We start from the raw sequence: 24,428 nt of genomic DNA on the forward strand, positions 1-24,428 counted from the left end.
TGGCCTGAAAATCATGTTGTGAAGAAGAAAAAATGCAACTCATAGCATTAAGGGATTTTTTAAACTGTCTATTTAGATATATAGGTGCCTTCACAAGCAATCATCCACTCCAAAAAAAAGATTTATGTTAAATAATGGCCCAAGTGTTCAGGAAAAAAAAAAATCCTTCAAAATAGAAAAATCCTTTATGGGGAAAAATCTTATTTTTTAAAATGTTCTTGAAGCATTCAACATCTTATTAAAATCCTGGACTTAAAGCCAAACTCAGTAGGTTTGAGTGTGAGTTTTGCCACTTTACTTGCCATTTTACAATTACTTGAACAACATCCTTGCGCCTCAGGTTCCTCATTTGTGAAATAGAATTACTGAGAAAACTGAGTTAATACATACAAAGCATTTTGAAAACTGCCTATCAAATAGTAAGCACTATGTAAGGATTTGTTACTGCCCTTAAAAAAATTGATAAAATACTTGATTGTAAGGAGACCTGGAGTAAGTTAATGAATGGATAATTATACTGGCTATATTCTACTATGAATATATTAGAAATTAATAATGAAAAGATAATAAAAAAAAATTTAAACCCCTTGGAATATTTTAAATAATCTCCTAAATAATTACTAGGTCTTAAAGGAAATCAAAGCAGTAAACTATTAAGAAATATTGATGAGGAAGAAATCAGTTATCAAAACTTAAATGATGTAGGCAAAATTATACTCAAAAGAAAATTGATGGCAGCTCTTATTATTGAGCAGTAAAGCACAAAAACAAATGGACTAAATATTTAACTCAAGAAGCTAGAGAACCACAATAGAAACCTAAGGAAAGTAAAAAGAAGGAATTGATAGAGACAAGTAGAGGGGTCGATTAATTATGAAATGCTAGAAATTATAATAGTACAAAACCTGATGTTTAAAAAAAAAGCAATAAAAATCAGACAAAATTCTGCTAGCACGGTTTGGAAATGAAAAAAATTAAGCAAATACAAAGGAAAAAAGAATAAAAACAAGAATGTTTAAGCAGGATACAGATAAGAATGTGGCAGTGTCAGAGAAAATACATATGTTAATGATAATCAGCCAAAGCAGTGTCACCTGGAGTCTGAGGTTTTCTTTTGTTAGGATCCAGTTGGGAATAAACCAACCACAATCGCTCACCTTGTTAAAATTACCTCTGTTCTGCTTCTGACACCTGGTGTGTACATCTTCATTGCCTGACTAATTTATATTGTGTAAAATATGTGCTTTTCCAAAGAGTAGGTTGAGATAAACCTGGAAACCCTTAAAATGAGATTCTACTGAACACATTAAATGTCCATTGAGCAAGCAAATGCTGTGGGTCCTTTGTCCTAGTTAACTTTTCATTGTTAGCACCTGGGGACTACTGCAGTCATCAGAGAATGAGCCAGAATGGAGGCAAAGACCTCAATCAAAAGAAGTCACCTCAGCAAACTAGAATCTGGGGACCTGCCTTTACCTCCTTGAGGGTCAGGAGAGAGAATATTATCAATGTGGCAGGTTTCCCTGGAAGGGGACTCTAAGCACCTGCTCAAAATGATATCTGATTGCTCTCACAAGTTGGTTGCTAAGTACAAAAACAAAATAAAGAAAAATATGAAATAAAAATTAAAAATAAAGCAAAACGAAATAAAATTTTAGAATGAGAGTAAAAATTATTCAATTTTTTTAAAAAACTCAACGAGAATTTAAAACATCCATCTGAACATTATCACTTAGAAAGTTCTTCCCTTCATACTTCTTGTGCAAAATTTGTTTAGAATTCCCATTTCAAATTACTTTCAAAGTGTGTTGGATAATGTACTCAATAATTACAATATACATTTTTGGAAGTAGATTTGAAAATATAGGAAAAAAAAAATAGCCAAAAGTCAATCAGAATCAGGTCTGGCAAGAAAAAGAGTGGTAATTATTTTTTTTTTATTAAAGTGGATAGTAATTATGAAGTAATGCTCTCAGCTTTTTTAATGATTTGTGAACTTCCTCTGAAGGCAGTCCAAAAAGTGCATTTTAAACACTGACACTACCTTTATTACAAGTATGAAACAACTCTGAGATTGTGTTCTCTTAGACATACAAGTTTTGGTTTGTTTTTAAAGTCTCAATGTTTTATAGGCTTACCTCATATTTTGATTTGAAATACACAGACACTATAGCTATGTGCTAAAATAAATGGTTAGCAATTTTTCCCATTTATCATCTTAGTGTCCCTAAAGGATTTTAGACTAAAAAAGATGCTGTTCTGATGATTCTTTTTTTCTTCCCTTGTTTTTCTTTCTTTAAGGCAGGAAATGCAATATAATGAGTTGCATAGATTTAATTCCATTTTAATGTTGATGTGCTGTCATGAGCCATCAATGCATCCCATCTGTTACTTTGCATGAAAGACGGGATTTATGTAATACAAGTGGCATTTTAAAATAGAGACGGTCTAAGGGAGAGGAAAGCATGCACAATTAGTCATTTTTTGGTGTGGGAAATAGCCCTAGTTTTGGTGTATTTGGATCACATTGACACCTCCACGGAGGATTTGGTTTTTGAAAAAAAAATATTAGTGTATTTCACTATCAGTGACTTCACTGGGAAGCCAGACTGACTTACTTGCCAATAATATGCCCACATTTCACTACCTGCACATGTTGTTCCTTTTTCTTCAAGAGATAGAACATGTTTTCCCTTTTCTTCATTTCCGAAAGCTTCCAAAGTAAGTCATCTTGGTCAGTGGAACTGATATAAAACCAACTGACCTGATTAAATATTGGTTAATTGGCTTTGCAAATTTGACACATTGCATTTATTTATTTTTTATTTTTGTGCAGTGCTGGGGATTGAACCCAGGGCCTTGTGCATGTGAGGCAAGCATGCTACCACTGAGCTACAACCTCAACCCAGAAGACAACCTTTAAAAAGCAACTAACACAATGCTAAGCTCACACTAGATGATCAGTGAATTATATATATATATTAGTATTATTTTATAACAACTATATAAGGTTCTCCTTGAAGACACATAGATATTCTGAAACTTGATCCCAGGCATGTGATGTAATCCAGATAAAGACTAAGAGTTTTCTTCTGTGAGCTGTAGCTGCTGTGTTGCCTTCTGGCTCGGAATTTGCACAACACTGACTCCTGTCATATGGAATTAATATAACTACACGTGGCCACACAGGGCTTAGCAGTTCTTGTGATAAACGAAGATGGAATAAACAGTGGAGACAAGGGAGAGTTTAAGGGGGCAAGAAGCAGCCTAAGAAAAGCATCATTCTTCAGTGGTTTTGAAACAAGGAAAAGTTGATTCTGTGACTACTACTCTAACTGTAAATGTTAACAATTTTGTTCTGCAAAAATGAGGCTGAGATTTGACATTGCTAGTCTAGATATAGGAATCTATGATGAATAAAGATGAAAGGAATGGAATAAAAATCACATGTCACATAATCATAATAATGCATTACATAGCCATCCAGATCATGTTTTCAAGAATGTTTAAGGATATAGCAAAATATCACAGTATTATATTAAGTAAAAAATTAGAAAATAAAATTGCATACAAATTGAGATTTTTCTGCACAGTAAAAAAAAAAAAAAAAAAAAAAAAACCTGAAATACCTCAATGTATTAATAATCACTCTTACTAGGTAGTAAAATTCTAGATGAGTTTTTATTTCTTATTCATACTTTCTTGCAATTTCCAGAATTGCCTAAAATTGTTATGTGTCTTTTTTATAATCAGTAAATGATTAACAATAAAATATAAAGAACAGAATGAAAAGTGTAATGCAGGAATGTATAGGGTGCAAAGACAGATGGTTTAAAGGGGGAGAAGTGAAACCCATACAAGCATACTCTGACCAGCAGAAGATGAAAGGCTCACCAGGATGACTTTGCTTTTCAGGTGTCCAGGGCCACAGATGCCCAGGCCCACCTGGAGAGCCGAGTGTTCAACATTGCAATCTTACCGCACACGCCTGAGGCACCTAAGCTTTCTCTGGGAACATCTCTCCATATGACTGTGAGTCGGGTGGGAGAACTCATGGTGTACACTTGGAAGAGGCATGTGGTATGCTGCTGGGATTTGATACAGTGTCCTGGTTTTAAATGTGGTAGATTCTTGGCCCAGAACGCAGAACCCAGAGCCAACAATAGCAGCCCTGGAAACACATTTCTCACTGACTTGAAAAAGAAACTTAAAATTCCCAGGATGAAAGGAAGATTATGTGGAGTGCATCTTGACCTCCCATCCATTGCCAATGTCCTTTCTCTAGCATCCCAGTTAGAGTCTCTCCTGGCGTGCTTAGAAGAAATTTCAGGCTTATCTCCATGTCATTAACACATTTGAGTATAATTATTCAGCCAGTTATAGCACCACCTAGCTGGAGAAACTGTTATTTTTCAAAAGCTCTATGAAAAGTTATCCTTGTATTGTAAAACATCCTAGAGAAGGTGGTGTCAGTGCTGCATCCAGAGAGATAAGTAGCAATTCGTTACCCAAGAGAAAACTTAGGGACAGGTTGCAGAATGGAGAGGTGATGTCAAAGGGCACTATCACAGATATCAAGAGGACATGAAAGACACAGTGAGAAAGGATATGACTGTGGAAAAATTGTGAATAGTCCCATGAGGCTGAAGAAATGAGGAAGGCAGAAAAGAATAGTGGAAATGTGGAGGTGACTGCACCAGATCACAGACGGCCCGTGTGCTGTGTGAGAGGAACGTGGTGCATAGAAAGATCTGAAGGAAGCTACATTGTCCCTTGAAGCTCAGTTCAGACGATTAGCAACTCCACTGTAACCCTGTGTCTAGGGTAAGTGGGATGCCAGAACCACTCTTCCAGACAGCCACAAGCATGCAAACCCTTGTAAATCAACGACTATGAATCCATGTTTTAGTTAGCGCCCACATAATTACACTCCAAAGTAGTGTATCAGCCTTGAGCCACAACAAAGAGAGTAGTGATAGTTTCAGAAATTATGGGTCTAGGGCATGACAGAGACATAAAGGGGAAAATAGAAAGTTTTTAATGAGTAGCTGGTATCGGCATTTCCACCATAAACCGTAATTTAAAGAAATCATAATTCAGCAGCACTATCAAGTCTATAATTCATCATTCTGACTGGAGGAACTTGGATCAGAATTTTCTTCAAACTGTAAAGAAAACTGTGCATACACATTTCTTGCCAAATGCTAATGCAGTGTTATTTTGAGCATAGACAGGAAAAACAGGCCAGGAGCCATGAAGATGGTGCCGTTCCGCTCTGCTGCTGAGCACCTCTGAAGAGACTTGTCAAGTTGATTTAACCTTTAGGGTCTCAGGTTTCATGTTTGCAAATTAGGTCCGTCCATCTGAAACAGAGGATATGTCAAAAGTTAGTTTACCATAAAATTTGATTAGCTTGCTATTTTGTTACTTACAATATACAGAGTGTATATTTATTTGATATTAATTAGGGCTATTGCTGTAGGACATGCTTGTAATCTGTAACAAAAAACACATTCTCAGTTCAGTAGTTTAGACTCATCTAAACACATAGGTACTGCACATATTTTCTAACTACATTATGAATTTATGTGGTAGATACATAGTATAAGCATGCATGTGCACACACACGTGTGCGTGCGCACACACCCACACACACACACACACATAAAGATAGGAGTCTACCTCCACATGGATTCATCCAGGCATTCATTCATAAACACGTTTGATCTCCTGGTTTATGCCAAGAGATGTGGAAGACATAGAGATTCGATGACCTTAAAACGGAGCCTCTATTTTTCGGGAACTTTGAGTCAATAAGGAGACAACTAAATAAGCAGTGATACTACAGTGATAAATGCAATGATATGAAAGCCAATGGGAGGGCACCTAGTGCATGAGAGCACGGGAGAGCATCACAGAAGCTTCCTCTAGGAGAGGACTGAGCTGGCTAAGTGGAAATGAGATCTCAAGATCAGGGTTCTCGAGATCTCAAACTTATGCCTGTAATGTCAGCAGTGTGGGAGGCGGAAGCAGGAGGATCACGAGTTCAAAGCCAGCTTCAGCAAAAGCAATGTCCTAAGCAACTCAGTGAGACCCAGTCTCTTAATAAAATACAAAACAAGGACTGGGGATGTGGCTCAGTGATGGAGTACCACTGAGTTCAGTCCCCCGTATCCCCCTCCCCTAAAAAAGAACCCACCCTAGGATTTCTAACTCAGCAGGTCTGACATAGAGTGAAGAATCTGCATTTCTTTACAGGTCCCCAGGGGATGCTGTTTGCTGCTCAAATCTCCACCTGTAAATAACCTCAGATGGAGAGAAAAAAATGGGAAATTCACCCAGGCAATAGGAGCAGCGGATGAAAAAAACTGGAGACACAGGAGAACATAACATATTTGAGGAATGATAGGTGGTTCAGTGGGCTGGCACATAAATCCCTAAGTGTAAAAGCAGCATGAAATAACAGTCAGATCATGGAGAACCTTATGATGAAATTTCCATTTTGTCCCCAAAGACTGTTGGTGTTGAAGGATTTATAGCAGAAAAGTGCCATGACCAGATTTTTAATGATTAGTTCTGGAAGCTCATTCTGGCTACAGAGTAGAGAACATTCTGGATGGGGGATATACAGACAACAAGTAGACTATTGCATTCACCTAGAACCAGAGAGGTTAGTGGTTTGAATCCCATACAGTGGCAATATGAGTTCAAGGTTAGGGAAATCTAATCCCATGTTCATGGTAGCATTATTCACAATATCCAAGAGGTGGAAGCTAGATAAATGGACAAAGAAAATATGATATATAAATGTTGTCTATACATGACATATAAAGGTGATACATATGTGTGTATATCTTTATTATACACATATGCTCATACCCGGAATATTATTCAACCTTAAAAAGGAGGAAATCCTGTTATATGCTACAACATGAATGAAACTTGACATTAGGCCAATGCAATAAACCAGTTCCAAAAACACAAATAACATCTGGTTATACTCAAATGAGGTCTATAGAAGTAGTCAGTCTCTTAGAGAAAGAAAGTAGAATGGTGGTTGCCAGGGGTGAGAGGGGAGTGGGATAGGGAGAAAAGGAAAGTTTCTCAGTGGCTATATTTTTAGTGTTACAAGAAGAATAATTTCTAGTGATCTATTATACAATATGCACATAGTTAGCACTGCTGTACTGAACACTTAAAAATGGTTACAGTGGAGCTGGGCGCTGTGGTGCATGCCTGTAATCCCAGTGGCTTGGGAGGCTAAGGCTGGAGGATTGTGAGTTCAAAGCCAGTCTCAGCAATTTAGCAAGGCACTTAGCAACTTGGTGAGACCCTGTCTCTAAATAAAATATGAAAAAAATACGGGGATGTGGCTCAGTGGTTAAACGCCCTTGGGTTCAATCCCCAGTACCCCCCCCAAAAAAATTGTTACAATGGTAGAAAAAATTAAGAGAGAGATAAAGAAAGGTTTAGAGGCACAGTAGCAAATTATATACTGGAAGACCCTTGTTTCTGCTACTCTTATGGAATCCTCACGAATCAACCCCAACTCATCTCCATCAAACATTATCACCAAAGTGCCATTTATTAAGATTGGAGATATGGGTAGGCATGACAACTTCAGTTTGGGGTCTCCTTATTGAGGGTGTTCTGAAGCATAGTGAGTGAAAGTGAAAATAATTGATGTGAATTCACAGATGTGGAGGGGACACAGATTACAGGGCCTCACCAGACCACTGTAAGAAATTGACTTTTGTTCTGATTGCAAAGCCCCTGCAGGATGTTGGACACAGATCCAGTGTCCTTTGTAAAGGGATCACACTGGCTGATGTGCTGAAATAGACTGTTGGGGAGGTGAAAGGACAGTCAGGAGGCCATATGATCCAGGAGAGAAGCTGGCTCTGAGGAGGGTGGTGGCAGTGAAGGTAGAGAGAAAGATTTGGATTCTGGATATAGTCAGAGATATATGGGTATTATGAAAACCATTATTCTGCAATTTTCTTTAGTTGACAGATATGTCATAAAAAATGTCTTCCATAACGATTTCCGTGAAATTTAATCTCTCATTTCTTACTATGTTTAATTGATAAATATTGAACATTTTAAATAGCCAGTATTAAAATTGATCATATTTTTATATGTCTCAACCTCAATATTGCTTTCTTCACAGAATCAAGTCCTCACTCTTTCTACCCAATGTCTATTTCCATTAGTAGAGAAAAATCCATAAATTCTAAAATAGAATATCTGTTGTCTTGGCTGGAACTTATTTCCCTTTTCCATAGACCTATATCCCTGATAATTCTCTCTTCTTACCACTTTATTGTTTTAGGGATATCTAGATTTTCAAAAGTATCCCATGGTACTCTGAGAATTTTAGGTTATTACAATGGTTTTGAGACTGCAATTTTGCAAACAGAACTGAACAGTGTGCCAAGCCTTTATTTTTTTCCTTGTATTCATGCCCACATGTGTCTGCACACATGAATGGGCTGTAAACACCTTATATAGGGCATATATTTTTAAATTTGTTGTCCTTACTTGTTTTATTTTAGGGTGAGAGACCAGCTGCTGTTTGCAATTCTAATTTTCCTTGCTCATTACATTCCAGACCTGAGCAAGGATCTGAAATATGACTCTTTACTTTTGGGGGGATTGTCTTAACCTGCAGACGCTGCCTCTCCCTGCGACAAGTATGCCTTGGGGACAATTACAAAGCAACTGCAACCTTCAATCTTTTTATGGTTAAAAGAAGAGCACCACACCCTCCTCTAGGAGCATTACTGAGCCCCACTTAATCTTTTTTCTAAATGGGGAAATTCCTTCTGGAAGAAGCAGAACTTCAAAGAGCAGAAGAGCATGTCATACCCCAGCCTACTTCTAGGGTCAGTTAGGAAGAGCCTGCAACAAGCAGGATATTATGTTCTAAGACAGCATGCATGACTCGGTTAAAGGTCCATGCTCAGACTAGTTTTCCCTTTTATTCTCTCTATACTGATTTTGCTGCCACTGTCCCCAGTCATTGCCTACTTGTGGGAGTCTGAATCTTTCCTTCTTTTTTTGAGTGTTGCCTCCTGTTGGTGGGTCATGGATGTGCACAGGATAGTGAAAGTAACACACATACATGGGGCCCTCTGATTTATATTACTTGACCCGCTCATTGAGTCCTGAAAGCTAGAAGAGAAAAGCAATATCTAGTTCTTTTGCATAGTAGAATGAACACAAAGAGAAATGTTGGCTATTATTATAAGCTTTAATAAACAAATAGCTCTGAATGCAAATAGTGAGCCTCTTTTGGTGTTTGAGGCCCGATTCATCTTTAGCCCTTTGAAAACAGAAAGCATCACAAATTCACAAAACTGAGGTTTGGGGTAATGCTCTGAAGAACCTCCTGGGGCCAAAACTTAAACCTCCCAGTTGGGTCATCAGAACTTCTTGCCAGATTCAACCTTAGCCCATTAAGTTAAAAGAGCAAAGATGTGGAGGCCAGATGGAAACAATAGAATAGCCATCTGTGGAGCCTCTTTTAGACCCAATGCGTTCCCAATGCAAGCTCCGCCTGGGGAAAAATAACCATATTGGGACCCCCCACAGCATATACTGACATAAACCTGAGGTCAGGGGCAGAGGAGAGAAGAGCCAGGGGGCTAGATAATCTACAAAGGTCTCTGTGACCCTGAGAGCTTCCTGAGGTTGGGACAAATCCATAGTGCAAGACACCAGATCCTTTTGGAGTTCTGGAGAAAACTCTACTCAGTGTGACTGATTTAAAAGCCCAGAGAGAATTTGCTTTTATTTTCTTAATAAGGTTTTGGGGGTTTGATTTTGTTTTCATCACACCATTTTTCCTTCTCCCTTTCTGAACGTTTTTTCAGGCTCGGGAAGATGGCCTGACTGTCATTCAGCCTCACGCCCTGTCCTTTGTGAACTCGGGGAGGCTCAGTGGAAAGATTATATACAATATCACTCGACCTCTGCATCCAAATCATGGTAAGATGTGCAGTAAATGATCTTTGGGGAGATGCTATTGCCTACCATTTGTGGACAAATCTTAAAAATTCTGTAGCTTTTGCTGCTTGGGTACATGGAGATACTGATGGGGGTTTTAGGAATAAGAGTTATTTATATCCCATGCACCTGTCCTCTAGTGTAGAACTAAGAGAGAAAGATAAAGAATAATGTGTTGGCTTTGGCTCGGACAGAGCTGATTGGAGTACGTGGTGCCTCCGGATTGAGCACTCTCTGCCATGACCTGATAGAACCCGGTGCTCGTAGGCATTGTCTGTAGGGACCAAGCCTGCCCTGAGGGGGCAAGCAGACCAAAATGAGCAGGTGCTAAGGGCAAAGAAGTCTGCCAGGGCCCAAAGGCTCCTCCTTTCATAGGGAACACAGGAACTGGAGTCAGAGGAGAGGTGGGCCCCTTCCATCAGTCCCCAGCACTCAGATTTCTTAACATTGAGCTCACATAAGGAGCTTGTGTCCATCAGAGGTGTGCTGTCCCTCCCAGGAAGGAGACCAGCTTCTATGACAGTTCTGCTCCTTCTCTGACACTGTTCTTCCGACACCAACCACGGTCCCTGAAGGAAGCCTCTCCCATTACCAAATTCCCAACGAAAAGTAAAAGTCTGAAAATTAAACTCCATTACCTTTTGATAAAGTCCAAAGCCATTTAAAGTCTAAAAGTCGCCCTGCCCCCCCCCCTTTTTTTTAATCTGCTAAGTTATAATAGAAATTCTCCCTACAGTGTCAGACCAGAAGCTGGGCCATCTTCTTCAGAATGGCCATTGGTCTCAGCCCCACAGAAAGTTCAACCCCCAGCCTCACATGTGCCTTCCTTTTAAAGAATAAGATATGAAATATGATGAAAGCATTAACTCTGTACCTGCAAAATTTATGAACAGTCAAACCTGCAGCCCCTAAAGCACTGAGCATAGGCCAAATGAATGCTGCAAATCCAGTTCTTCGAATAATCAAGATTCATGTTACTGTTGCCAAAGATCATCACAGAGACTAAAGCATTTTCTAAAGAGAGGAGGGAAGACTAAGGAAAATCTCTTTACAGCCTTATCAGAAAATCATTCTAGGTTGGCCTCTCAGCAACCTTGACCTTTGAATGAAACTCAGCAGGGAGGGTCTCATAGTTATGGTACCCTTTCTGTGACTTAAGGAAAATTACGTGGTCCAAGCTCATGAGGGGCAGTAGTTTGCCTCTTACTATGTTTTATGTTCCATGAGTCCTACTTTGGGTTTCAGATTTGTCCTTTTCTTGAATTACAAGAGAACAGTACACCAAGAACAACCAGAGAGAGTAATTGGACCTGAAGGATAAAAGACTCCTACGAATGAGCAAAGCTGGCTTTGTGGCTCTGGCCATCTTGTCAGCCTTGAGAGTTACTGGTGGTGCTCATGCCCATTTCTTCCTCCCCAGGTATCATCGAGCACAGAGACCAGCCTCACTCACCCATCCGGTATTTCACACAGGAAGATGTTAACCAGGGGAAAGTCATGTACCGCCCTCCCTCTGCAGCTCCCCACCTCCAGGAGATCATGGCCTTCTCCTTTGCTGGTAATGCTCTCTCTCTCTCTCTCCTCTGCCTTGAGGCACCTACACTGTTCTCTGTGGATCTTTATGACTGACTCGCTCCAACTCTTCCCACAGTCCTCTGGACAGTTTGGTGTGACACTACTTTATTGCTGTTGAAGATAATTTGTGACCTGTCAGCCACTATGTGCCTTTGTCTCCTCCATTCCACCTTTTCTTTTTCCCATTAATTCTCGCATGTAGGCTTACTTTCAGTAAGTTTTATTTTGTGGCTCTTGTGTGCTGATCACTAAGTGAGGCCTTGGAGATACAGTGGTGAGCAAAGAGAGGTATGATCTGTTCTGGGACTGCTTGGAGATTTAGGTATGCAGACAATTGGATAAATAATCCCAGTAATGAATGATTAATTGCAGACTGAGAAAAGAGCTCAGAAAAGGAGGAATAATGTTCCATAGTAGAATTAAACATTGCAAGACTTGACCTAGTTAGCGGGCTCCATGGAGGCTGTTCGAGGAAGATACTGACAGTGGGAGGATGGATAGATGCTACCAAGGCTGTGTGTGCATAGAGGTGATGGGGGAAGCATTCCTAAAAGAAGGTCATGTGCCCTGTGTGTAGAAAGGAGAGAACATGATAGGATTTAAGAGTCAATGATCCTGTAATGTGGTGAGTGACTGTGCAGAGACGAGCTTGGTGGAGGAAATGGGCCAGACCTTATAGGTCCTGGAAGCCTATAAGGACTTGAATCTTAATTCCAAGACTTAGAGGATGCAGTGGAGGTTTGATGATACAGGGGATGGCTTTTATAAGGAACTTTTTGTCTATAGTGATGTAAATGCACTTGACAAAGGAAGCCAAAATAAATAGGGATGTGAGTTAAGGGAAATCCAGGTAGGAGGGTCCTGCAGTACCTCAGTGAAGGCTTCACAAGCAGGCTGGAGAATGCAGGTGACCATCTGCGATTAATACCAGGAATTGATAGAAGACACATTTTTAAACATTGAGTGGAAAAACAATTGAACTTTTCATTAAAGATAGCACATGCCTTTCCGCTAAATCATGACAGCCTTTAGTCTTATCACGGTGTCTCTTCCCTTGACCCAGTAATCAAAGCTGCTGACTGCAAAGTTGCAAGTCCCTACCCCTAAATATTGCTATGGCTTGGAATGATTTGAAAAATTTGGGAGCTTGTTTCTTTATTTCTAAAATATATGCACCACATAAAATGCTGAATATAGGCTATTACTTTTATATAGTAGATTTATTCAAATAGAACAGCTGGTGATTTCTACGGTAAGTTGAACATGGATTAAATAATCCTAGAGTTTCTTTTTTGATTATGGTAAACATATGAAGTGATATTTACCACTATTTAATATAAGTTCAATTGTCTAGAAAATGTTAACTCCTTAATTAGACTGAAAATCTCCAAGGGCATAGAGAGGCCCTTTCTCTGAGGAGGAACCCTGATGTTTAGTAACTGGGTAACTAATAGCCCATGAAAATGTTCATGGTTCTCTAGCCCCTGCTTTACAAGAACTACTTTATAAGAAACTCAAGATATCCTGGGATTAGAGGAAAAGAAAACATGCCAGCCATGGTTGAAGTAATTTCCGAATCTGTTATACTTGCCTTAGTAGCTAGAGTCTCTTTGGGAGAGCAGAGTCCTGTCTTGTATAATCTATGGGATAAATGCCACAAGATAAATCTCTCTCACAGTTACAGTGTGTAAATCAATGTCCCAAGCATCACTCAATTCTACAATGGAATTGACCCACCTGAGAGCACTGTCAGTGATATACGACATCACCCACATTTGCCAATTTGTAGGATTTTATGTACTGATAAAATTGGATCTGAATGAATGTATTATAAATCACTCTAACTGCTGTAATATAGAATTATTCCACTATGTGGTTCTTTTTGCTACTTAACATTAATGTTGGCATCATTAAATTTGACATAACATTAGCGAATGACCTATTGATGGTTCCTCAAGTCAGAATCATCTAGGTTAAAACAATTTTTACCTTCCTAATCTCTGCCACATATTTTGTGCCTTTTCCATGTATCCATGATTCCAAAATATATTATATAAGGATTTTCCTCTCACTCTTTTCAGGTCTCCCAGAATCAGTGAAATTCCACTTCACAGGTAAAGATTTTAATCTCAATTTTATTAGACAATAAGACTTTTCCTTCTCTTATTATTCCTTTCTTTTTGCTCTTTTCCTCAGTACTTTTACCTATTTTCTAAGAGCTACTTAAAAGTTGTGTGACTTTCCTTCTACAACAAGTTTCTTTTAAAATAATCACATGGTTAGTTACTTAGTAATTGCTTAATTTTGTATTCATAGAAAATGTCAACCAAGGATGCTAAAGATTAATGTTATTTAGGCCCTAATTCAACTTATCCTAACATTTGTTAAAAAAGAGCTGATAGTGGTTAAGATCTTAGACTCTGAACCAGATGGCCGGAAGTTCAACCTGCTCTGGGAAAGTTTCTTAACCTCTCTGTGCCTGAATGCCTCATCCATAAATCGAGGTAATAATAATAATAGTAATAATAATAATAACATAGATAAGGACCCCAGAAAAACTATTGGTCACAAATCATCCCTGTACACTCAGTTGATAAGTCAGGGTTGTATGTAGTCTTGAATAAAGCCTCTCGTTGAGTGCCTTGACACTGCAGGGAAGAGTCTTATGACTTAGAGCATGCGCTGGGAAGTCTGTGCAGAAGACCTTAGCATCCTCTTATAGTTCATACTGCATTAGAAACTGAACTTCATCAGAGAGTCTGACTTCTATGCTGGGGCAACATCGGGCAAGTTTTCTTGTTTAAGTTTGACTGAGGGTGGTTGGCTATAAATAGTGTCTTAAATAACCATTTAGATGGGATTGACTATTCCATTACAATCGCCCATCCATGTGTCCTGTTGTATTTCATGGAGGGAGAAATCTTGGTGGGACAGAAAATCACTTATGTCAAACTCCCAGACCTTTCTTTCTTCTTTGACAGTTAAAAATCGCACTTGAATCAACAGTTTCAGTGTGTGCCACTGTTGATGTGACCCTAAAATCAGCTCATTTCTAATGGCAGGCCTCTATGTAATCCATGCAATCAGAAATAATATATGATACTTTTTTTTTACCTTTTTTGAAACAACTTACAATAAATATAGTCTTATTTAATCATTTTACAAGAATAAGTACTATTTTTAGCATTTTAAATGAGGGGAAACTGAAGGTCATAAGGAGTAAATAATCTGCCCAGGTTTCTACCACTGGTAGATTAGAACTGGGATTTAGTACAAGTTTCTGACTCACAGTATGGGGTAATTAGTTTCACCTGATGTGTATGTGTTGCTAATGGAAACTAAGTGTCATGGTAGGTGAAGGGTTAACAATTAATTTCTCTAGGACTTTAAGTTAAATGATCCTTGAACCCTTAATACAGATTTAATGGGATGGACTTTGGGCTGACCTTAAATTATCATGTTTTCTTCCTAAGATTCTTTATTTATCTATTTTTTTTTTTTTTTTTTTTGAGAAAAACTTGGATTCTAGTAGGAAGGAAGCCATCTCCTTCAGGAGAATTTTGTGAGAGAAAATTGAAAATTGGACAGATAATGAACTACAGCTGTAGCCAGTCCAAACCTGACATTAGCCCATGGAATGAGAGAGAGGAGCTATTTCAGTTAATCAGCCATGATGAGAAGGAACACTGATGTCCCTGAGCTGACTGGCTTCACGACACATGCAGACACTGTGGAATAGTGTGTGTTCTCAGCAAGGAACACACAGGAGGTAGATGGTGCCCACAGGAGGCATTTAACCCCAACAGGCAGTTTGACTAATTCTTAGGGAAATGAGAAACATTTCTTAAAGAGAGGGTTAGACATGGAATTGCTAATATTTTCATTTTAAGTCCTTATGTTTGCTTGTGAAACACTGCACCAGCATGATATATTTTCTAGTTATATAACATGAACTGGAAAACAGCTTTCTTCCACTTATACAGGCAAGGATATGCCTCAGTCACACTATGTGATATGGCCAAGTTTTAGGGCCTTTCCTTTCCTTCTCTATAAAATAAAGATGTTGATGTCACTGTGCTTCTTCCCACTTAGAAGTAAAACCAATTTAAATCATAGCAAATAAAATATAATTATATTTTACAATTATTTATTTTTACTTTAACTTAGATTCCAGAGATCTCAGAGTCCTGAAACCACTGAAATTTATAGAAATAAGTTTGTGTGTTTCCCTCCAAATCGTCAAAAGTTAAGAATCATCTGTCCCTATCTTTGATCATCCAGAGAGAAGGAGATTTAATGTAAAAAAGAAGCAGTGGCAATAATTTTGACGCTCAACTGAATGTCCAGAACCTGCATTTCTGTGCGGATGATGTCCTGACTCCTTCCACAGGGCTATTTCTGGACTTTTCTAGGACATGGAGTATACCTTATAAAATCTAACTGTATTTTCAGATCTGCCTCACTAAAGAGAAAAATCTAAAACTTGAATGACATCATTACTAGGAGTTAGTGAGCATTGCTTAAGAATGCTTAAAGGAATCACTCTGCTTCAGAAGGAATTGGATTCCTACTGACTTGCTACTAAGTCCAAAAGAAAGTGAGGAAGGAAACCAGTTTCTCATAACCAGGTCATCTGCAAGCATATCACACATTTTAAAGCATGAACAGTTCTCTCAACAGCCACCATAGATAAACACTCTGTTGGGCTGATGATGCTGACTTCTCTCCAGACCAAGCTTTGAGAGAGGGGAGGGCAATACTGAAATAGAGGAAGAAGAAATAAGAGTCAGTTCTGCCTTGTTTCTCTTAGGAGATCAGTGTTCACTTGGATGGAGGGAACACAGGGAAATAAAATTTAAGGTCACTGTTTTGCTCACAAAGATGTCTTCTATTTATGGCATTGTGCATAATGACCAGGTAAAAATGGATCTGCTTACTTTCAAACAATTGCCATACCTTCAAACAGTTGCCAAAATCGTTCATATGACGATTTTCTGTCCTTTCAAAAAATTCTTTTCTAATGAAACAAAAATGTGTTTTTTCTAAAAAGAAAATATTTTTTTGGAATATTAGGGGAATGAATTTAATAAAAAAAATTTCCACAAATAAAAGCCTTTACCAGCATCATCTAAGAGTGCATATTTTGTGTTACTTTCCACTAACATTTGTCAAAATCAATTTGCTATGAAAATATTCTCTTAAAATGGCTTTGCACTTAAAGTCCTTTATCCTTTTTCTTATCCATAGAAAAGGCTTTGTTAGAATAGCTCACAATATCTTGCCTATTTACTTTTCCATCTATAAGGATCTCTTCATTGTTAAGGTAATCTTAAAATGCTTCTAGCTTTGTATTTGTGGAAACAGCCTGAAGATGACTAGACTACAAGTTGATTAACACTTGTGTGCACACGTGTGTGTACACTTACCAGTTTCAGATGGAGAGCACACTAGTCCAGAGATGGCCCTCACCATTCATCTCCTTCCCATGGATGGACAACCACCAGCGTTCCAGGTCACAGCTCCCCTGCTCCAGGTCAGCCCAGGAGGCCGCACTTCTCTAGGTAAGAACTGGGAGCTTGAGAGAAACATGTCTGTGGAGATAGGATTGTGTTTCAGCAGCAGTTCCTCTTGAAGCTTCTTGATGGTCGCCAAAAAGCAGTGGCCTCCTCTTCCTGAAGTTCTGAGCATTTACACCTATGTCCTCTGATACCACCAGTGATGAGAATCAGTCAGCCATTACAGCAGAGTTGCATTACAGCAGATGTGAAGATTAAACACCCAGGAAATGCCAAAGCAATTGTAGAAAGCAAGTTTTATTTAAAGAATAGAACAGAGACTTCTTTATACATTTTTAGAATTCTTTTGTTCTCATGCCCTCCTTCTCCCCTTATCTTGCCTCTCTCCTCTCCTATCCTGATATGTGACCAAATGGTGGGGCAAATAGTGGTGGGGCAAATAATTTAATGGGCTACTGGATACATAAATTCGCTGCCCTCCTACCTCAAATACAGGGCATGTTAATACTTGAGATCCTGTCTCAGGATCCCAACTTAGTGGAGTGATCCAAGGGCTGAAAGAAGCCACCCAAGGGTATGGGCAAGAAGGGACCAGCCCTGGAGGCATTAATTAACAGCTCCTACAACTCCCTGAAGGGGGAAACAATTCCTGGGGCAGGTTACCTTTGCAACAGGTTGGAGGAGGAAGGGGAAGGGCTTTGGAGATGAGAGCATGTGTTTCTTTTTCTTTCCAACCATCCCCCATCTTCCAGATGGGACCCAACTATTTATTATCTGCACTGACTGTCCTCCCTGCCCTGCCAGACTCACTTCCTCCTGACCATTCTTATGCAAATAGAAGCAGCATAGAGAGAAAGAAGCACACCCTTGGAAGGCCAGCACTTGTGATGGAATGCAACCCTGAATTTATTCCCCAGTCACCAGGAGTTTGATTTGTTTCCTTCACTAAAATATAAAGTAACAGAGCAGAGAGGAGAATGGAGGGGAGTGGGTTTCAATAACTACTCTTGGTTTTTTTTATTGGAAAGTGAGGAGGAGGAGAAATGACAGATCACAATAACCTTCAGAAGATGTGAGAAGTTAGAGTCAGCCCAGTTATTTTGTACATATTTTATTTAGTTTGTAGTATACTTACTCTTTAGGGGTTTATGTGTTCCTCTGCCAAGGACAAACAGTAGACAGTGATTTTTGTTAGGTATGCTCTGTAGATCCTTATGCAGTTTCTCTGTATGGCTTCTGTCCCAAAATTAATTTTCCTGGTTTCTCCATGTGTGTTTTTAGCCAAAAGTTGTCATCGAATTCATAAACAAGCCATTAAACTAAGATAAATGTCACTTTTACTCTTATCTTCACTTTCATGATGGGCATAGCAGCTATCATTAAACTTGGCTTTTCTGGTAGAATCAGAAAAATAACAAAAGAAGAAACCATGAATAAGCAAAAATAGTTTATGGAGTATTTCCTGAAAGAAAACCTACCTCAGCTGGTCAGGATCAACCTTCTCATGGCCTTCCTCTGTGCATGCCCTCATTTGTATGGAAGAAAAAAAGTATTCTGAATTCAGAACTGCCTACTTGTAAGTGAATTTTGGAAGAACCTACATGATACAGTTTGTGAATAGACTGTGCTATCAGTTTTCATTCTTGTGCTGGATTGGAATTAAACAGCACTTTTTTCACATTTTTTTATTTATATATGACAGCAGAATACATTATAATTCTTATTACATATATAGAATACAATTTTTCATATCTCTGGTTGTATACATATTATATTCACACCAATTTGTGTCTTTATACCTGTACTTTGGATAATAATGATCATTACATCATTAATACCCCATGCCCCCTCCCTTCCCCTCCCTTCCCCTCCCACCCCTCTGCCCTATCTAGAGTTCATCTATTCCTCCCATGCTCCCTCTCCCTATCCCACTATGAATTAGCCTCCTTATATCAAAGAAAACATTCGGCATTTGGTTTTGGGGGATTGTAACTTCACTTAGCATTATCTTCTCTAATTCCATCCATTTACCTGTAGATGCTATGATTTTATTCCATTGTGTATATATTGCCACATTTTTTTAAATCCATTCATCTATTGAAAGGCATCTAGGTTGTTTCCACAGTTTAGCTATTGTGAATTGTGCTGCTATAAACATTGATGTGGCTGTGTCCCTGTAGTATGCTGTTTTTAAGTCCTTTGGGTATAGACCGAGGAGAGGGACAGCTAGGTCAAATGGTGGTCCCATTCCCAATTTTCCAAGAAATCTCCATACTGCTTTCCACATTGGCTGCACCAATTTGCAGTTCTACCAGCAAGTGTATGAGTGAACCTTTTTCCCCACATCCTCACCTACACTTATTGTTGTTTATATGCATAATAGCTGCCATTCTGACTGGAGTGAGATGAAATCTTAGAGTGGTTTGATTTGCATTTCTCTAATTGCTAGTAATGATGAACATTTTTTCGTGTATTTGTTGATTGATTGTATATCATTTTCTGCGAAGTGTCACTTCAGGTCCTTGGCCGATCTATTGACTGGGTTATTTGTTTTTTTAGTGTCTAACTTCTTCAGTTCTTTATATACCCTAGAGATTAGTGCTCTATCTGATGTGTGAGGAGTAAAGATTTGCTGCCAAGATGTAGGCTCTCTGTTCACCTCACAGATTGTTTCTTTTTGATTACAGATTAGCTGCAGCCTGGCCTGTGGCATTCATGTATAGAGTATGCAGTTGTCACTGTACCCACTCTGCCTCACATGCTTTGTTCTCCTTGCTGCAGGCCTCCAGTTGGTAGTGAGAGATGCTGAGACAGACCCTGAAGGACTCTCCTTCGACCTCCGGAAACCTCCAAAGCATGGTGTTCTGCTTAAGCTTATGGCTGGGTTCCAAGAACCCATGGCCACAGGTAGCTACACAGTCCTTGACCCCCCTGGGAGGTTTTTTGCTCTACACTTGGTTTTATGTGAAAAGAAGTGAAGTGGCTCTGTGGGATACACTGTGAGGAGAGGCTTCCTTTCATGTTTCATTCACTGGCCTGGTATTAGACTTCTTCCCCTTCCATTCCCACTCCTCATCTGCCCCAGCCCACCCTGGAAACTGTGAACCTGCTTCCTCAGGTTGTAGGTGAAATGGGCAGACTTCTAAACTTGTAAATGCATTTCAACACCACCATAGGAACGTCAGCTGCAAGCGGGCACGGCTTGCTGTGCCTCAATAGTTCCAGTAGCTTCTCCATGAAGATGAATTTGTCATACTGTGGTATGCGCATCCTCACTATGTGTTTAGCACTGTGACTTTGATAGTGTTAGCAACACGTGTCTTCATAAAAAAAGGGGAACACATTTTTGAAGTATTACCTAAACAATGTAATAGACCAGCTTTTAAGAAACACATGAAAATACAAAGAACACAATTGAAATCTACTTTTTAATAGTTAATATCAAGTCTAGTGTTATTCCTTCCAAAGTGGTCTCCTTGAAATGTCATTTTATTCCAACCATCTGTACTTTCTCAAACCTTGATATGGTTCCTTTTAGAGATATAGTAATGCTTGCTTCTGAATATCCCCCGTAAGAGACATTATTAATATCTCTTGCCCTTGAAGGTATATTGAGTTTTAAGAACTACCACCAGCATGTGGGCATCACAGAGGTAAACTTTAAAATTTTACTAAACAAATGTAGTGCCATTAGAACAGATATGAACCACCCAAAGGGAGTACGTTAGGGGTATTTTGGTCACTGTCTTGTTTTTTAACATCACATGTCACCTATTCTGTGTAATTAATTTATAAGGTCTAAAAACACTTGTAAAAAGTTTTATTTCCTTTCTCAGGCACCACACCACTAGTACTAGTAAAACACAGTAACACACTGTTGAAGAGAAGGCTTCTTAGAAGATGAACACAGAATGAGTTGATTTTTCCATCTCATTATATAATACTAATTATTAGAGCCGAAAATAACTTCCAGGAAGACTGATTCCTTGGCTGTGTTCTGTGGACTCATTAGAGCCATGGCACTTAGAGGCACTTGTCATGAAAAGCGTTCCATGACCAAACAGGTTTGGGAACCTTTAATATTTGTATATTAATGTTTTAAAACATTATTTTAAAACTCAAAGTCCTGCAGCTTAAAACATAAATTCTAAATTGTATTCAATTCCATTGTATATGTGAACTTGAAGCTTTCTTCCCACATCTGTCTAATCTGTTATGAATTCGTACTCTAGACTATGCAGTTTGAGTTTCCAACTTCAAGTATATTTTTTTAATTTTTAATTTAAGAAATTTTTATACCCTCAATTAAATAAAGATCTCTTATAGGCCCATCAAGCTTAATCTGTTAGTTTTTCTTTTTTAATTTCAGTATCAGGATTAGATTCCAGAAGGGCTGTCATAAAAAATACAGGTTTGTTCTTTTTCTTTCCTTTCTTATTTATTTATCAGTATTGGGTATTAAACCTAGAGATGCTCTACTTTTGAGCTACATACCCAGTCCTTTTTTCATTTTTACTTTTTCTTTTGAGAAAGGGTCTCACTAAGTTGCCCAGACTGGCCTCAAATTTGTGATCCTCCTGCCTCAGCCTCCCAAGTAGCTGGGATTACAGGTGTGCATCACTGTGCCCAGCCTGTCATTTGTTTTTCTGTAACTAGGAGACATCAGGGAATCTTCTAGAGGTAGATTTCAGTTCGATATAATTAAGGACCTTTAAAAAAAAATAGGGTTATTGCCAGAGGAATTAGCTACCTTGATCACTTGCTGCTCACCTTGAGACATGAGGAAGGACAGACTGACCCACCCTTTTCCAAGGGTGGTGTAAAGGGAATCCTAAATTGGGTGGGCGATTAGAATAATAAGCTTGTAACTCCTAGGGTTTATGATTCTGTATGTACTTTGAAATCCTGAGAACAAAGGTGCTATATAAATGAGAAGCACTGTTCCCAGAAGTAATTGGTTTTACAATTTGTTTTATTCTTAAAGGTGACACTTTCACATATGATGATATTAAGAAAAACGCTCTGCAGTATATCCATGATGGTTCCTCTGTCTGGGAAGACAGCATGGAGATCTCAGTAACAGATGGCCTCACAGTGACCACGTCAGAAGTGAGAGTGGAGGTGTCCCTATCAGAGGGCCAAGGGCCGCGGCTGGCTGCTGGCTCCTCCTTGAGCATCTCTGTTGCTAGCCAAAGCACAGCCATGGTCACCAGGTCGCACCTTGCCTATGAGGTAAGTCCTTCCCTTTGCTCTCCTTGTTCTGCGCTGCACCTTCTGACCAGGTTGACTAGAAAGGCTGAATATTTGAGGCAGCTGGTATATGGCCATGTGAAGAATCTTTTTTTTTTTCAACTTCCCTACAGTTCTGTTCTTAGAAGGGATCACATTGTGTACCCCGGCTTCTGCTAATGTCTCAGGAGCAGATCAGTGAATGGGTAAAACTTTGATGAAAAAGCAATGAGTATGTGGAGGGCTGGGTGCTTGTGGACGGGAAAAAGAGCCAAAGTCAGAAAAGCCTGAGTGCTGTTGTTTAAGAGCCATGAATAATATTTCTAATGTGAATTTTGAGAAAAGAGCACCTTAGAAGACTTTATCTGGTCAGTGACTGAATGGGAATGGTGTTCCTGGTTCCCTGAGAGAAAACTTGCTTGTTACCAGCTTTTTTTTGAGGAGGGTGGGTGTCAGGGATCGAACTCAAGGGCACCCAACCACTGAGCCACATCCCCAGGCCTTTTTCGTATTTTATTTAGAGACAGGGTCTCACTGAGTTGCTTAGTGCCTTGCTGTTGCTGAGGATGACTTTGAACTCTCAATCCTCCTGCCTCAGCCTCCCAAGCCACGGGTCCACCTGCTTTTGTTTTGAGTCCATTCTAGACAGAACAAGAAGCGCCAGTTTGCCAGTGCCTCTGCAGTTTCCCTAGGCCAGATCACTCATTCACCCTCCATCTCCTGCCCCAGGAGTATAGTTAGGGGACCCTGGGGAATCAAGGACTCTGGGGGGCTTTCCCCTGTCTGCCCCTAACTTGGTGAGTTAATTAAATTCATCTTATTTCTTTGATTCTATTTCTGGGGCTAAGGACTATAAGGATAATTAATTTTATATTACAGTTATGTATTCTGTAAACAGAGAGGTACTCTGTGTAAACATAATAATGAATAGTCTTTATAGTGCATTGAAAGGAAGAATAATTATCTGGTAATCATTGTTAGCATTGAATTTTTCCTTTAATTATCTTAAAATTCCAGTGAATAGCCTGAACTTTTTTCCTCCTCTTTTTAAACACTCTATAGTTTTAAGTAATCTTTTTCTGGGCTGAAGAATCTCACCATAAAAATCCAGCCCTGTCCAGGTGCTGTGGCACATGCCTATAATCCCAGAAATAGGGAGGCTGAGGCAGGATTCCAAGTTTGAGGCCAGCCTCAGCAACTCAGTAAGATCCTGTCTCAAAACAAAAACTTAAAAACAACAAAAAAAACAGCATGTTAGATAAACCATTGACCTGGGAACAATTGGTTTTGCAGATTTTCCCTTTAAATTGTCATTTTTTTTAAATGATGAGAAACTGCATTCTACTCTAATCCTTCTTGTGGGTCTACTACAGTTTCAGAACTGCTTTTTTTTTTTTTTTAACTGACAGGTGATTTTTATCATTGGTTATGGTCTTTTGAATCCTGTGAAACTCATGAATTCATAAAAATGTATGAATTTGGATTTAATCAATAGATCATGAAGGCTTGAAAAATGTTTGACAGACAAAAAATAGGACTTCGGGAATAGTTCCTGCCCATTAGCTGCATATTATTAGCTGCATATCAAAATGCAAGCCCATTGGCAACTGAACACATATTTTCAAAAATTGATTGAATTTGAATTTACCCACCAGAGCAGAAACACTCTAAAAGATCTATTCTAGCCTGCTGAAGGCATAGCATACATTTTTAAAGACTTAGCTAGGTTATATATGAACTTTTCTATGAGGGCTGTAGAAGAAGTTTGCAGTTAGTGTTATGGAAAAAAAAATTCCAGAAATGTTAGTTAGTAAGCTTTCAGGGAACATCCAGAAGGTTTAAGAAGCCATCTAAAATGCTTGTCTAGTCATGAACTGGGCAGAGTATAAAGAGCCCAGAGCAAGTGAGACTTCTTAATTAGAGTATCAGCAACTACAACAGAGTGATGTGATGTTAGAGGAGATAAGAGGCAAAAATAGGGTCCTCTGTGATGTGTTTAACCGTTGCTTAATAGACACAATTTACGGTGTACCTCAAGTGAACAATAGAGGAGGGATAGCATGGGTTCTGGAGTCATGGTTGATAGGTTTTAATTCAAGC

At 39.0% G+C, this 24,428-nt stretch overlaps 1 protein-coding gene across 1 annotated transcript in view; it reads left to right on the top strand.

Moving 5' to 3' along the window:
• The window catches only part of Fras1 (Fraser extracellular matrix complex subunit 1), a 424,900-nt gene that overhangs the window by 294,187 nt on the left and 106,285 nt on the right, over window positions 1–24,428 (top strand). The window contains exons 32-38 of the mRNA XM_076864881.2: window positions 3,916–4,032; window positions 9,876–9,990; window positions 11,429–11,566; window positions 13,665–13,697; window positions 17,013–17,144; window positions 19,881–20,006; window positions 22,084–22,331. Of these exons, the coding sequence (XP_076720996.2) occupies window positions 3,916–4,032; window positions 9,876–9,990; window positions 11,429–11,566; window positions 13,665–13,697; window positions 17,013–17,144; window positions 19,881–20,006; window positions 22,084–22,331 (909 nt within the window). The remainder of the gene's footprint in view (window positions 1–3,915; window positions 4,033–9,875; window positions 9,991–11,428; window positions 11,567–13,664; window positions 13,698–17,012; window positions 17,145–19,880; window positions 20,007–22,083; window positions 22,332–24,428) is intronic.

Source organism: Callospermophilus lateralis, chromosome 8 (assembly GCF_048772815.1).
Source record: "Callospermophilus lateralis isolate mCalLat2 chromosome 8, mCalLat2.hap1, whole genome shotgun sequence".
Classification (NCBI taxonomy): Eukaryota; Metazoa; Chordata; class Mammalia; order Rodentia; family Sciuridae; genus Callospermophilus; species Callospermophilus lateralis.